The following is a 15,551-nucleotide window of genomic DNA, read 5'->3' on the forward strand; positions in this document are numbered from 1 at the left end:
TTTCAATAAGATATTTTAATATTTAAAGTTTATGTATTTTAATGAGCAATAATGAAATGCTCATGTAAAATGGTAATACTGTTTAATCACACTTATTTTATACGCAGTTGGCAAATAAATGTGGCACACATGTTGAAGTAAATTATAGCATTTAAAGAGAATAAAAAAGTCAAACATTTTCATCATAATGCTATATTTTTTATTTAAACATTGCTTGTAAAAATCACTAAATTTGATTGGGTTCTAGTTACTTAATTACAATATATTGGTACAGTATCTACATCACAACTGTGTGGGGCCCCTATAGGTCCTTTAAGGGCCTTGAAGTGGTGACACAGCACGGTTTTATTTTGTGTAGGATTAAAATAATTTTGCGTAGCCTTTCTTTATGAAACTGTCCTGGCTGGGGAAAAGGGAACTGAAAGTGCAGATCATTTGTGCCAGCATCTTTTGCCAGATAGTAATGTGTAAGCAAATTTAATAAGACTTTTGGTTCACTGCAAGACTAGAAGACCACAGCCTTATGAGTTTACCCAACGACAGATTAGTGTTATAGTGATTGGGGTTTTCCTTCTTCTGAGCTTTTGTCCAGGATTCCCAACAATTTGAACAACATGGGACTGAAGTGTCTGAACTGAACAACTGAACACCTAAAACCTGTTGAGGACATACAGCCGTCTCCAAAAGTGCTGTCGCCTATCCATCTGTTTGGAATAACAGCTAATAACCTGACTTTCAATTAATCACTTGGCTTCAGAAGTCACTTATATGAAACACAATGAAAAACAATGAAGATCAATGAGAGATGGTGACATATTCGCTATTCATAGAGCAATACATGTTTAACTTCATGATTTAATCAGTGATAAAACCCCTCTAACACCTGCAGCATGCATGCAGCTCCTCATAAGAGCTGTATCCCTACCATGTTTCACTTTATACACCATTTTTCTTTTTTCAAATTCTTCATCTCCAACACCATACAGTTTTGATGCTATCCGTTCTAAAATGATTGATCTTGGGATAATAACTTCAGAGTATGAGACCCATTAGCCTTCATTTTTGTCAGAATTAGGCCTGGCCTGACATACTCTTGGCTGGCTTTTTGAGACAGGACAGTGGGAGATACTTCTTTGGTGTTAAAGGTGAAGAATCAGAAAAAAATATATGGTGCCTAAAGTCAAACATGGGAGGGATACAGCTATTATGAGGAGCTGCATGCATGCTGCTGGTGTGTGAGGGCTTTTATCATTGATTAAATCATGAAGTTAAAAATGTATTGCTCTACGAACAGCAAATATGTCACCATCTCTCATTGACCTTCATTGTTGTTTTTAATTGTGTTGCTCTCCATGATTACCACGACCCTAAACATACACCTAAGGCCAAAGTTGATTTTCTGAAGAGGTGAGGGTGATTCAGTGATTAAGAATGACACCCGATCTGCGTATTTGAAGTGTTTTGAAGTGACTTATCTGCTCATTTTCACATTATGTTCGATAGGCGACAAAACTTTTGTCTTGTGAAAATCTGCCCTGTCTGTGTTCATTAAAGGTTCAATCTTTCTTTGGTGCATGACATTTATTTTTGTACATAAAACTTCTTTTGGGAAGGTTGTAGCTTTCCAAATTCTGAAGCCATGTGATTAATTGAAAGTCAGGTTATTATCTGTTTTTCCAAACAGATGGATAGGCGACAAAACTTTTGGAGACGGCTGTATAGTAGCTCTATTCAGGTGATAGTGTATGGAATAACATATTGTTTACTTATTTGAAATGTGGCTAATAGAGGAGAGACCGTGGTCTGCACACATTGAAAAAAAATCTTTCCATGTACAGCTATTTCTGAAGGAATCACTAATAGAGAATGTAACACCAGAGAGAGTAGAGATTATTATTATTATATCATACTTAAAGAATCTCTGGTAACACTGCTACAATGCTGAAGGTCTGACACATCAGTTTTCAAACTAAATGGTTTGGTTTGACTCTCATTGTAGCAATGCTGTGCTGTTCCACTCTCTAAAAGTGAAATTTGGTTGATTACAACGAGGTACAGAAACGCCAACATTCCCAAATATCCCACATTCACTGAGAACACCTGCATTAAAGATGTCAATATAATATTTGCCAGAGAAATCACTTCAAAAGTTATTGAAGTGTCTCATCCACATGCATACGTAAATGAAGCTTGAGTGCTGGTCACGATCCAGAAAACATTATTTTCATTGACAGGGCCACACCTTTCCACCTACTACCGTGTTATATATCCCAAATTAAATTGTTAGTCTGTGTAATCTGTATATTTTTCTATGACTGCTTGTGTCCTAAGGTAACACTGTTGGTATGTTGCTGCTGTTTGCTGTCTCCACTGCAGTTTTAATGCTTCAATCAGCACAGCTTTCCGGGGAGGAAGAGGCTGGGTTATGAGCTCTGTTTTAAAGTTATGACCTCTGTTTGCCCGATTAGTTTCTATGTTGACTGTGAGAATCTGACAAATTGCTGGACAGCAGTGCAAGTGGACATGTGTGACCGCTATTGCCCATTTCAACTACAGTACAGTGGCAAGGAAGAACTCCCTCTCATTTCTTCAGCCAAACGCAGGAACCGAAAGTGTCCAATTTGGTTCATAAAAAGCCCCTGTGGAAATGCTGTGCTCACCAGTTGTGTTTTCTGCTTGATTCTCAGCTTCTTCCATCTAACTCTCACATGGCAGCTACTTCACTGGAGATGGACATTGGGAAGCGGGAGGACTGCACAGCATGCGCGGTGAAGGATACCACTGTGGAATACAAGAGCATGGACATGGAGGAGGGACAAACACAATGGAGGAAAGGTAAAGACGAGGCATTTATGAATAGACTGCGTGTTCTGAAAGAGTCAAGCCATTTCGGTATGGATCTGATGTCAGGATTAGACAGTGATTTTTTGTGAATTTGAAATCTGAATAGACATTTAAGAAATTTAAGAATATTTCATTGGGCCTTTGTGAACAAGGGGGTACATACCCCACCTCCCTCACAAGATTTGCACCCATAGCAGTGACAATTGCATTGACAATAAGGTCAGTTTACAAGTTTACAGTTTCCACAGGTTACATAAGTGGGGTCTTATGATGCTGGTATAAAAAGTAGTATTATCAGATTTTCACATGAGCAATTATAGATGGGCTGCTGTTACTTACTTTCCCATTCTCTCTTCATATCTGTTACACAAAGTGTCTCAAAGCTGAGGAAAATAAATTCTCTATGTTGCTCTTTTTTCCTCAGAGGACAATTCATCCAAGAGGGCAAAACCTACTAGCCGTTTGAGCTCAAAAGCATGCGCCATTGTCCTCACAACTGTTCCACTGTTCCTGATTCTTCTCACCATCGTGTCATTGAAATGTAAGTAGAAAACAAAGTTTTAAATACTCACTATGTGTGTGTGTGTGTGTGTAAAATAACCACACATCTTCCATAACACATTTGTCTTTCAAAGAGACAATAAAGTCTGAAATGCAAGTAGAAAGCAAAGTTTTAAATACCCACTATTTGTATGTGTGTGTGTGTGTGTGTGTGTGTGTGTGTGTGTGTGTGTGTGTGTGTGTGTGTGTGTGTGTGTGTGTGTGTGTGTGTGTGTGTGTGTGTGTGTGTGTGTGTGTGTGTGTGTGTGTAAAATAATCACACATCTTCCATGACACATGCGTCTTTCAAAGAGACAATAAAGTCTGATCTTCTGTTATCATCCAATCTTTAAAGATAAGACTATCAAATAAGAAAACTTTTTTACGAAAAGTAGACAGCTGTAACACACCTTGAATCTGATGTGTCTCCAACCGCAGATGATATCATATACTGATGAAGGCTTGTGCTTTGTGCTCTGCAGTTAGTCAACAGGACAGCATGCTGAGGGAGCTGGAGAGCAAGACTGACCAGGTGGCCTCCTCTATACACTCACTACCAGCAAAGCTGCAGCAAACAGGTCTGTATTTAGAAGACACAAAAAGCTTAGAACACTCAGGAGACAGTGCAAACAATATTACTCCGGTGCTCTTCAGTACCGGGTGAAGTGTAAGTCCAAAAAAGGAGGAAAGTGCAGAGGCACTCAGAGAGCGCAGACCTCCGCCAAGGAAGCTGCTTGATAGAACATTTGACTATGTTATAGCCTAAGTCTTTCTGCCTTCTTTTTGTGGAGTCCCCACAATTCAATTTCTGGTCACTAGGGGCGTCTAGATTATACATGTATAGGCCAGCAATGGTGAAGAGTCTTTTAAAAAGTCCTGGTTCCGGTTCGTGATCCTGATCACCACCAGAATTTCATCACTTGTTCCTTGGGTCATTACTAACAACTCCAGAAAGTTTCGTCCAAATCAGTTGATTAGTTTTTGAGTTATCCTGCTGACAGAATCTTTCAAAAAGTCCTGGTTCCGGTTCATGATCCGGATCACCACCAGAATTGAATCACTTGTTCCTTGGGTCATTATCAACAACTCCAGAAAGTTTTGTCCAAATCCGTTGATTAGTTTTTTGAGTTATGCTGCTGACAAACAAACAAACAGACAAACCAAAGCGACCGAAAACATTACCTCCTTGGCGGAGGTAAATATAAAAACCTTTCATTTAACATGGCAATTTTGTTTAAAAACACATGGGCCTATCCGTTGCGGCCATATTGGCCTTCATAAGGGTATCAATATGATTAATCTCGATTCAGCATTACATACCAGCCAGCACATTACACAGAAACCTGTTTAACAGCATACATTGATTCTTACTACAATGTTTGTATTACCTTATAAGGTTTGTTTTTACCTTTGACTTTGAAGTGAACAGCGATGAAACCATATCACTGGGCAGGCAGAGGCAAATTAGCCAATGGGAGGTTCAGGACATTTCCTGGTTGGCCAACAGCCCACAGACTTCTGCATACTTCATATTAAGATGGCATACAAGTCCCAATTTGGTTCTAAAGCGCTTAATCAACAGTCAAGCCTGTTTCATCATGTTTACTGGAAAGTAATGGTTAAAATGATACACACTTGATGTTCTTCAGCAACTCCGAGTCAAGAAATAGATAACGAGCTGCCAGAGGTGAAGAGTGCAGTGACAAACCTCGGGGCATCGATGACTAGACTGTCAACGGAATTACATGGTGCAGGTAAGTGATTGGTTGATTTTGGCTCACCTTCATTTGCAAGTAATACTGTTGTTGATGTTCTGTGCCATTCTGTTTTGTTTTGCTTTTTAAAGGTTTGTGTATACACACCATCGCAGTTGCCTACTGGAAGTCCTGCATTACATATGGGGAAATTCAAAATAGTTTCAATTACTAATTATAAGTGAACTTGAACTTGTGGAAAGTGCCATTCCAGTATATGTTTGATAGGAATAACATAGGAGAGATGGGGGGGAAATGCATGTGTTGTGTGTTGATATTTCTGTTTTCACCTTGATGATTGCTTATCATGCACTGTGTATTTTCCAGTTAGTCTGCATGACCAGAGGCTGCAGGGACTTGAAGTGGCCGTGAATAACATGTCGTCCTCATTAGACACGATCCCCTCTCAGCTGCAACAAACAGGTATGCAGTTTCCAGAACTACAATACTAAATAGCTTTGTTGCAAAATGACGTATTGATGTACAGGTACAGTATATCACTGATTCTTGAGAAAGTGGCTAAAACAGGTTGTAATGTTGACAGAAAAAAACAAAGTGAATTACAAAATTATATGGTATATCCTCGTAGACTATGGTCTTGGCTTTTCAGAAATGCACAAGGCCAATCTCCCCATTATGTATTTTTTTCAGAAATCAGGCTTTTCTCCGATCATACCTTGTTTTTTGTCAACACCGTCAGACACAATTAAAAGTAATTAAAATTGTATTGATTTGGTTGGATATGTATCTGGAGTTTTTAAGTGATCATGTGCATTTTTTGGTTCATACATATGCCTTTAAATGTTGAAAATTCACTTTTGTTCTATTTTAATACTGTTTCATGTGTTCTAATTTTAAAATATGTACCGTCATACGATGCTTACTTAACGCCTAAATAGAACAAACAATTTTTTGTAATTTCACAAATATTCGTGTAGGCTTAAATTGGCTATTGCTTTGATATTTCAACAACTCCTAAGGAAAATGTTGTAAGCACATTCCTTTAAAATGTCGAAAACTCCTTCTTACGGTGGTGACTTAAGAACTGACGGTGGTGACAGTAATCTGAGAGTGGTGAAAGTGGCCTAATTAGTACCTGCATTTAGCAAAATAAATAGCCCTCTCAAGTCAATGGCATCTTGCATAAACACTTTATTTTTGTGTGTGCACAGTATGAGCATGTGTTTTTACTTCATTAGTTAGATTATCTAGGAAGGAAGCCACTGGTTGTTGAAAATGTGGTAAAAACAGCTTTTAAGTTGTTCAAATCCAAAATATAGAGGTGTATTATCATAGATGTAGGTCTTGGCTGTGCAGTGAATGCATTGGCCAAGCTCCCCATGTTCAACATTTTTCATAAAATGGGCTCTTTCTTGTTTTGTCAACAGCGGCAGACAGAATTAGAAGTAAAAACACATGTTTACTGTATTAAAGTGAATTACTTTAACAAGTCAACATAACTGTAGATACTTATTGTATGCATATTCTTAAAACGTGTAAAAAACACGTAAAACATGTGTTTTTTGGTGAACTCCATCAGATGTCACCACCGTCAGGTTTTCTGACAAAAAAACCTCCAAATGCACCTCAGTGGTGGCTAGAGTATCATTTTGGATCACAATTATTACTAACATGCCTAGTAATGTTTCATTCACCAGCACAATTTAGTAAAATATGGAACAACATGATGAGCAGAACAAAATCTGACGGTGGTGACATCTGACGGTGTGAGACAAAAAAACACTCTTTTAAATATTATGCATTGTTTGTTCACATTAGCCATTTCATTTTCGCTCTGTTTCTTGGGTGCTTCATACCTTTTCTGAAAAAATTATATTTATTAACATTAATGTAATACAATACTATTAAAACCCCCGACGGTGTTGACAGTTTATGGTTGGGACAGTACCAGTGTCCAAACAAATTAACAAATTGAGGACAAAATAATAAACTTACAGGAGCTTCAGTGATGGTGAAGTAGGCAGTAGAGCTAAAGGTTTGAAAAGGGGTCCTCAGTAATGAAAATTACCTTGTGCATACCTGATTTTATTGTCTTTTAGAAAAAATCTGACGGTGGTGACCAATATGCTGGACAGATTTTGAGCAATCAGTAAATAATAGTAAATATTGTTTTACATCCACTATGTGCACATCTGTAGAACCACTTTAATATGGTCTTCCACATCATGGTGATATTGTTCAATTCTGTTAGTGATTTTTGTATTTTAAGTCAATTGAAATGATGATGCCAGTCCTTGGGACAGGCGTTTTTACAGGGTGTGGACAGGTTTATAGCCATGAAAAGTAATAAAATTACACTTAAATATTTCAAACAACTGTGTATTCGTGTGACAGACCCCTTGACCATTACCTGGGTTCATTTTGTTTGTGAAAATTTAGTTCATTTTCAACAGAATTAATATTTTACTGCAGGGACATGTTTTTGCCAAACTTTCAAGAATCAGTGATATCCATTTTGGAACATTTTGGGAAATTGACGTTCTCAAAATATTTGAATGGCAAGAATTCACTCATACATAGATGATAGGACATCTGAACAGTCATTTCCAATAATAAAATATTAAAAGTGAAAAAAAGTCACTTGTGGCGTTTTGCAACGAAACTCTTCATATAGCCTACTGTATATGCCATCACTCTATTTTCAGTGACACAAGAGGGTGGCAGGATGACTTCTCTGGAACAGTCTGTCACTGGACTCTCAACCTCTATGATCACAATGTCTTCTGACCTACAAGAGTCAGGTTTGGCCCTTCCACGGTTTTTGTTCATAAGGTCATGTGACTACAGACAAGACACAATGGCCTCTTTACCAGCCATTACTGTAAAGTCAGCCCTTAATAGCAGGATTTCATCTTTTGAGTGACACAAAAATATTCTTTGACGTACCACTAAAAATTATACCATCCACTCACATATATCAAATATTGTTGTGAATTTTGTACACAGTGTCCATATTCACTCCCCTCTATTCTCCAGTTGGTCAAAATGACCAGAGGCTGCAAAGGCTTGAAACTGCAGTGAATGGCATCTCAACATCTCTTGGCACAATTCCTTCACAGCTACAACAAACAGGTTTGTTATCAGTGGAAAAGTTTAAATTAACAAGCTATAAAATATTATTTACGTTGCCTCAAATTTGCACAAGATGTTAACAGTCGTGTTTGAAATGGAAAAGTAAGACAAACACGTATTGTATGCACGCATACAGGGCAAAACCAAGGTGTTCCTAAATGATCAAATGCTGTCATTTCATCCACTGCAAACAGAGAATTCTGGTACTTACATGCACTGTGTATTTTTCAGTTAGTCTACATGACCAGAGACTGCAGGGACTTGAAGTTGCTGTGAATAACATGTCATCCTCACTAGACACGATGCCCTCCAAGCTGCAACAAACAGGTTTGTGGTATCCATTGAAACAGAATATTACAATAGTCCCTCTACTCTGACATATAAAAACATAAAAGCCAGTATAGAAATTAACTGGCCTTTAACTCAATACATCTTTTCCTTCTTCCTATTAAGAAAATACAATAAAACGCCACCATTACATTACACATACAGCATATTTGACAAGGCAGGGTGACAATAACCCCAAAATATACATACGATGCCAAATAAGTAATTGTGAAATATCGATTTTATAAACTAACATCCACTAATTGGTTGTGAATGCCATCACTCTGTTTTCAGTTACACAAGAGGGAGGCAGGATGACCTCTCTAGAACAGTCCATCACAAGACTCTCCACCTCTATGAACAAGAAGTCTTCTGACCTCCAGGAAAAAGGTTTGACTCGATGTAACTGTTTTGCATTCAACCAAATGTGGCTATAGCAAGACAAAGAAATATCCTTTGCCTACTTTACAGTAACCCCTATAAACCCTAGTAACCCTAACAAACATCGCTTCCCCTCTTAATTCACAAATATTGCTTACGAATTTAGCTTTCACAGTGGAAATAGATGACTGCTTAGATCAGGGATGTCAAACTCAGGCCCGGGGGCCAAATTTGGCCCGCGGTGTCATTTTATTTGGTCCGCGAGACCATTTCAAATGTGTATTACAGTTGGCCCTCCCTACACATTAATGTATTTTAATATGACTTGAACATGAAATGTTGGGCTTCACATGCTCATACAAGTGCATCAGTGATGTCTTCGACTCATTTACACCAGACTGTGCAGGCACATTTGAACTACAATATCTGCTGGGATTGAGTATTTAAAATGTAAGCATTTGAGTATTGTAAGCATGTGCGCGCATGCACAATTTCAGTACTTATTGAATATTGACTTCGGCCCACGGCTTCGGCCCAGATTTAGATTTTGGCCCACTGTGAATTTGAATTTGACACCCCTGGCTTAGATGACAGCTTAATTGGGAAATTTGTACAGTGTACTGTCCTTTATTCCCCCTCTATTCTTCAGTTGGTCAAAATGACCAGAGGCTGCAAAGTCTTGAGACTGCAGTGAATGGCATCTCTACATCTCTTGGCACGATTCCTTCACAGCTACAACAAACAGGTTTGTTATCAATGGAAACGTTAAAATCGAAAATAATTTTTAAATGTTGCTTTAACGCAGTAGTCATGTACAAAATACCAAACTGGTGCCAACAGGTACAGAGCAAAGTCTATATATTTATGAAGGGGCTGGGGACATTTTGACAAGGTCTTCATTACATTACGCTGAGCTGACGCTTTGATCTAAAGCGACTTACAATTATTTATAAGTAGAGGGTATTGGTTACAGTCCCTGGAGCATTAAATGTTCAAGTTCTTTTGTTACATGTAAAAGTTAGTTATCTTTTACCTGACATGTCTCGACGGTGAAACTTCCGTCTTCATCAAAGGGTCACATGGATGTTGAGATGTGACGTGCTTTATAACAGCTGATGTTGTGGAGGTGTGACCTTCCTGTCAATATTGACAGGTTGGTCACACCACCTGTGTGAAATTGGCACCCCATATGTTGAAAATCTGATTAAAAGCATTTTGGTTCGATTGTGCATCGTTTGTGCACGATTGTGCAGGCAAAATGAGCGTTTGTGCACAAACCCTCTTTAAGATATTTACATTTTCAGCACCCCATTAACCTCCAAATGACTCAAAAATGGTTGGAATCGTTTGTGCTTCGTTTGTGCACGTTTGTGCAGGCAAAATTAATGTTTGAGCACAAACCGTTTTTATGTTATTTAACTTTTAATTTTTTGAAAGTAGGTCACTCAGCACCCCATTAACATCCAAATGACTTGAAAATGGTTAGAATCGTTTGTGCATCGTTTGTGCATGTTTGTGCAGGAAAAAATAACGTTTGTACACAAATTGTTTTTATGCTATTTAACTTTTAATTTTTCAAAAGTAGGTCACTCAGGTCAACCTCAGGTCAACCTCCCCCGTCAACCTCCCCCGTCAAAGTCATTTGGATGTTAATGGGGTGCTGAGTGACCTACTTTCAAAAAATTAAAAGTTAAATAACATAAAAACGGTTTGTGCTCAAACATTAATTTTGCCTGCACAAACGTGCACAAACGAAGCACAAACGATTCCAACCATTTTTGAGTCATTTGGAGGTTAATGGGGTGCTGAGTGACCTAAGGTCACCAACCTCTTAAAATGTAAATATCTTATAGAGGGTTTGTGCACAAACGTTCATTTTGCCTGCACAATCGTGCACAAACGATGCACAATCGAACCAAAATGCTTTTAATCAGATTTTCAACATATGGGGTGCCAACTTCACACAGGAGGTCACACCTCCTGCTGTTAGAGTTGTGGCCTCAGGATGGTGGTCGGAAGTCTCACCGTCGAAACATGTCAGGTAAAAGATGACTAACTTTATAATGTCTGACACAAAATAACTTGAACATTTAATGTAACCTCAAGACATAATGAACGTCATACATTTAGTCCCTGGAGCATTGTGGGGTTTGGTGCTTTGCTCAAGGGCACCTCAGCCATGGAGTGAGATAGAGCGGTAGGATGCGATTTGAAGCCTCTAATCTAAAGCCCATCCCACTAGGCTCTAGGCCATTCTTTACCATGCATATTGTGTATTTTCCAGTTAGTCTACATGACCAGAAGCTGCATGGACTTGAAGTTGCCGTGAATAACATGTCGTCCTCACTAGACACAATTCCTTACCAGCTGCAACAAACAGGTATGCTGTCTATATTGAAACAGAATATTACAATAGTGTGGTACTTTGCCAAAAAAATCAAACAAATGAGGCTATACTATTTGGTGGAATGACTCTTTTGTATTCACTACTCTGTGATTCACTATAACAATCTCTAGCTTCACCCCATTTCTATTCACTACAACCATCTCTAGCTTCACCTCAATACAAAAACATCCCCATTATTACAGCACATTTAACTTGCTGGCATGACAGCATTGAATAATATGTCAGTTTACATCTTCATGTACTGTAGCATGCAGCCTGTGAAGATTGGCGTAGTGGTGAAATACAATATCATATTATTAACATGTACAGCACTATCTATTCGTTTATGTATCACTCTGTTTTCAGTGGCACAAGAGGGAGGCAGGATGACTGCTCTGGAACAGTCCATCACAAGACTCTCCACCTCTATGAACGAGAAGTCTTCTGACCTCCAGGAGAAAGGTTTGACTTCACTACTGTTTGACACTTAACCCAAATGTGACTAAAGCAACACAATCATCCTTTGCCTCCTTTACCAGTCATTACCATAACCACTACGGACACTTCCCTTTTAATTCCTAGCTATTGCTTGCGAATTTAGCATTCAGTGGAAATGCTGTACATTATTTCACCTGAATTAACTGTTGTTGTGGGTTTTGTACACTGTGTCCATCTTCACTCCCCTCTGTTCTTCAGTTGGTCAAAATGACCAGAGGCTGCAAAGGCTTGAAATGGCAGTGAATGGCATTTCAACATCTCTTGGCACAATTCCTTCACAGCTACAACAAACAGGTTTGTTGACAACAGAAAAGATGTAGGAATATTATTTATTTTTTAAATTATTATTTGAATTATGACTGTTGTGGGTTTTGTACATTGTATCCATCTTAATTTTCCTGTGTTGTTTAGTTGGTCAAAATGGGCAGAAGCTGCAAAGGCTTGAAACTGCAGTGAATGGCATCTCCACATCTGTTGGGTCAAAGCTACAACTAACAGGTTGGTTGACATCTGAAAAGTTGAACTTCGGCACTATGGAATATTTGCCAGCAATAGTACAGTAGTTAAGCATTTTTCAGAAAAAAAATATTGAACATTTATAGAAAAAGAGTTTGCTGAAGATCTCAGTCCTCTCAGCAAGTCAAACACGTTGGTGTTTTTATTCCACACTATAGGCCTACTATGGCTACTTTTCAATTATGCTTAGGTATAAGGGGAAAAAAGTGGAATGTTGGAATTGAAGTGCCCTGTCCATAAATCCACTTATCCATATCTATAAATACACATGGGGAAAACTGTTAACTTTAAGTGTGTTTGAGCAGAACGAATGGAAGAATAGTTTATCTAACAGAGTGGTATTCTCCTTTCATTCAGATCAAAAACTCATGACAGCACTGGCTAACCTCACAGCTGAGATCTTGAGCATCAAGCAGCAAAAAGGTACACCTGCAATTTCTAGAGGGTATTTAAGGAATTCACACAGAAGTTTGTAATCATTCCCTGATCGTTCCATTGACAAGCTCTGTTCTAGTCTTTTCAGAAACATGACTGGCATATACAGTAGTACATAATACCTGTATGTTCGTCACAAGCTCAACCATTCACACAGTTTCACAATTTAGAAGTAATACATACAAACAGAAGTACGTTTCGCCAATGGGTATCCAATGTCTTCTTATTCACCATAGGTTCTCCCAAGTATCGTTGCCAGAACAACTGGATTGCCAAGGGGTCCAGTTGCTACCTCTTTTCTTCCAACAAGCTGGCCTGGCATGCTGCTAGAGACTATTGTAGGACACAAGGAGGCTTGCTCTTAGTCTTAAACAATGCAGAGGAGTGGGTACGTATACTTACCGGACACTAAATTTCACTTTCTTTAGATAGGACATTGAATATAACCAGGGATGTGAATTAACACCCGCAAACCGGCCAAATGCTGCTGAAAATTCAGTTTGGCTGGTAGAACAGAAGGCCTACTAGCCACTTTGACCCATTAGTGGGTGGGTGTTTCACCAGTAAGATTAACATCTACTAGCCATGTTGGCTGGTAATAAAAAAAGTTAATTTAGAGCCCTGAATATAACCAATGCAAAAGATGTACACTCTTACTACACACTTAACATGTCACATTGTAGCAACGCTATTTCCCCCTTCCATTTTAGACATTCATTACCACAAACTCAGTACCTGTACATTACTGGGTGGGCCTCACAGACGAGATCAATGAGGTGTGGCGATGGGTGGACGGGACTCCGCTTGTGATGGATAAAAGGTGAGCTGTGCCGTCATCCCACAGGCTGACGGGATACAGGACAGGACACATGCTGCCATGGTCAAACAAGCATTTGTTACTTCTGGCAGCTACACATTTTTTTACATTCATGTTTCATACAATCAGTAAAGGACTCACTGCATTTTTGCCAGGAAAGTACTTTGGATCATATCCATGTACCGGTATACCTGTGTCCAGGCCTCAGAAAAATGATGCAGCTGCTGTTTCAGAGAATACAGAAATACAAGAAGAATATTAAGTATCCTCATTGCAAACATCATGCACTTGGCCTTTGCTCGTCTCCTTTCTTTTTCCAACACTGTGCCAGACAGTGGACATCAAGTTTACCGACTCATGGAGTGCATTTGAGTTTCTAACCTCACGTCCTCTCATTTTGTTGGTGGCCTCATGCTTTGCTGACGCCCAGCCTGAGGAAGAAAGCAATAATATGTCCTCACCGTCGCCCTAGGGACAACAACTTTCGGGGGACTCTACTCATTCAACCTCCCGATTGCAAGTATGAAAATGACCTTTGAATTGTGCTTGTTCGAGATATTGACTAATACCAGAGAGAGTAGAGAGAGAGAGGTTCCATTGGCCCATTGTTTCCGGGTTCTATTATTGGGGGGGAAATCCTCCTTTAGGCAGACCTGAGGACTGTTCTATTCAATGCTAGGAGCATTATGACACGCCCCTTTAGGCAGACCAGAACCTGGTCATGTTAGGTGCCCATAGAAACCTATTATGTTGGCATATCTTTATACTTAAAGAATCTCTGCTAATACCTCTTCCATCAAAAACATCTTGCTCGCATCATGAGGCCACAAACAAAATGAGAGGACAGGAGTTTAGATGTTGAAAGGGACCCATGGACTGGTGAAAAGGGTTCCCTGAGATAGGCACCACACTACCCTGAAATGACATCTTGTACCCTCTCCTGTCTGGGTGCTTCTTCAAATAAATGCATGTGCCACATGACTGGTCACACATTTACTTGGAGAAAATCTCAGGGCCTGCTTTGAGGTTGGGGTTGATGCTGCTAAACATCAGAGGTCTGTGTGTGATGTTGAAAATAAAAGGTAGCCTACGTCAATGTGGAATGGAATGGCAAGCCATGCAAGTGTAAAGACTGATTTTATTGATGTGTGGAATTAATTTCAGATTTGGCATACCTTGTTCTGTTTTTCATTAGCCTACGTTCAGCCTACAACAAACACAGGCGTTTTCCTACCATTGAACCACTGACTTTTGTTGTTCAATTAGCTGCAATGAAGTTATGTAAAGCTACTGGTTAAGCAACTGCTCAGAAAACGTGGCACTTAACATAACTGGTGCATTATTCACGTCTTTACCAATTTCGTTGCACCTGTGCAATGACAATTAAGACATTCGTGAATTAATTAATTCATTCATTCATTGCAGCCAGTGGGAGCCTGGCCAGCCAGACAACTGGACACACCATGGTCGAGGGGGAGGAGAGGACTGTGCATCACTGGAGGAGTTAGCTAAGCTGAACGATGGCCACTGCTCCGAACCACGCAAATACATCTGTGAGAAAGCAGCCACTGAAGACTGAGCAATGGGCCTTTTTGTCATGACATCATACCTTCGATTCAATGCAATTGAAGCAAGTGGCATCCGGTGACAAGGACACGTTACCGTTTAGTTTTCTGTCTGAAACTGGTAATCACTTATACATGCTTCGATTCAAAACAGAATTTGTTTGACATCATAACGAGAATTAAGTAGAAAGTAGGTGGAGCAGACGGTCTTGATATTTCATCTTTGCTAAATGTTCTGATTTCTGGTAAGGATATAGACTGTCTTGTCTGTCTAATTAATGCATCTCTACTAATGTAGCTTACACACTTCTCTCATACAGACACACACACACACATTTAAGGTTAACTAACTATGCCATCAGATCAATGAAACTGCTTTTGATTTCTAGGAATAC

The 15,551-nt window shown here is 39.2% G+C and overlaps 1 protein-coding gene across 1 annotated transcript; it reads left to right on the plus strand.

Moving 5' to 3' along the window:
* The first annotated feature begins 2,680 nt into the window (after positions 1 to 2,680).
* LOC134452820 (CD209 antigen-like) lies at positions 2,681 to 15,444 on the plus strand. The gene is made up of 18 exons (XM_063203436.1): positions 2,681 to 2,835; positions 3,269 to 3,385; positions 3,867 to 3,962; positions 5,034 to 5,138; positions 5,466 to 5,561; positions 7,805 to 7,900; positions 8,136 to 8,231; positions 8,463 to 8,558; positions 8,853 to 8,948; positions 9,589 to 9,684; positions 11,224 to 11,319; positions 11,692 to 11,787; positions 12,022 to 12,117; positions 12,235 to 12,321; positions 12,697 to 12,762; positions 13,011 to 13,162; positions 13,485 to 13,594; positions 15,017 to 15,444. The coding sequence occupies exons 1-18, from the start codon at positions 2,709 to 2,711 to the stop codon at positions 15,168 to 15,170; spliced, it is 1,878 nt and encodes a 625-aa protein (XP_063059506.1). The 5' UTR covers positions 2,681 to 2,708; the 3' UTR covers positions 15,171 to 15,444.
* The last annotated feature ends 107 nt before the right edge of the window (positions 15,445 to 15,551 follow it).

This window comes from Engraulis encrasicolus, chromosome 7 (genome assembly GCF_034702125.1).
Source record: "Engraulis encrasicolus isolate BLACKSEA-1 chromosome 7, IST_EnEncr_1.0, whole genome shotgun sequence".
NCBI lineage: Eukaryota > Metazoa > Chordata > Actinopteri > Clupeiformes > Engraulidae > Engraulis > Engraulis encrasicolus.

Bases quoted from the DNA above. Each gene is read 5' to 3' on its own strand.
- LOC134452820 (XM_063203436.1), top strand. From the start codon at position 2,709: ATGGCAGCTACTTCACTGGAGATGGACATTGGGAAGCGGGAGGACTGC. The intron at 3,963-5,033 runs GTCTGTATTTAG...GATGTTCTTCAG, and splicing joins AGCAAAGCTGCAGCAAACAG to CAACTCCGAGTCAAGAAATA. The intron at 8,559-8,852 runs GTTTGTGGTATC...CTCTGTTTTCAG, and splicing joins CTCCAAGCTGCAACAAACAG to TTACACAAGAGGGAGGCAGG.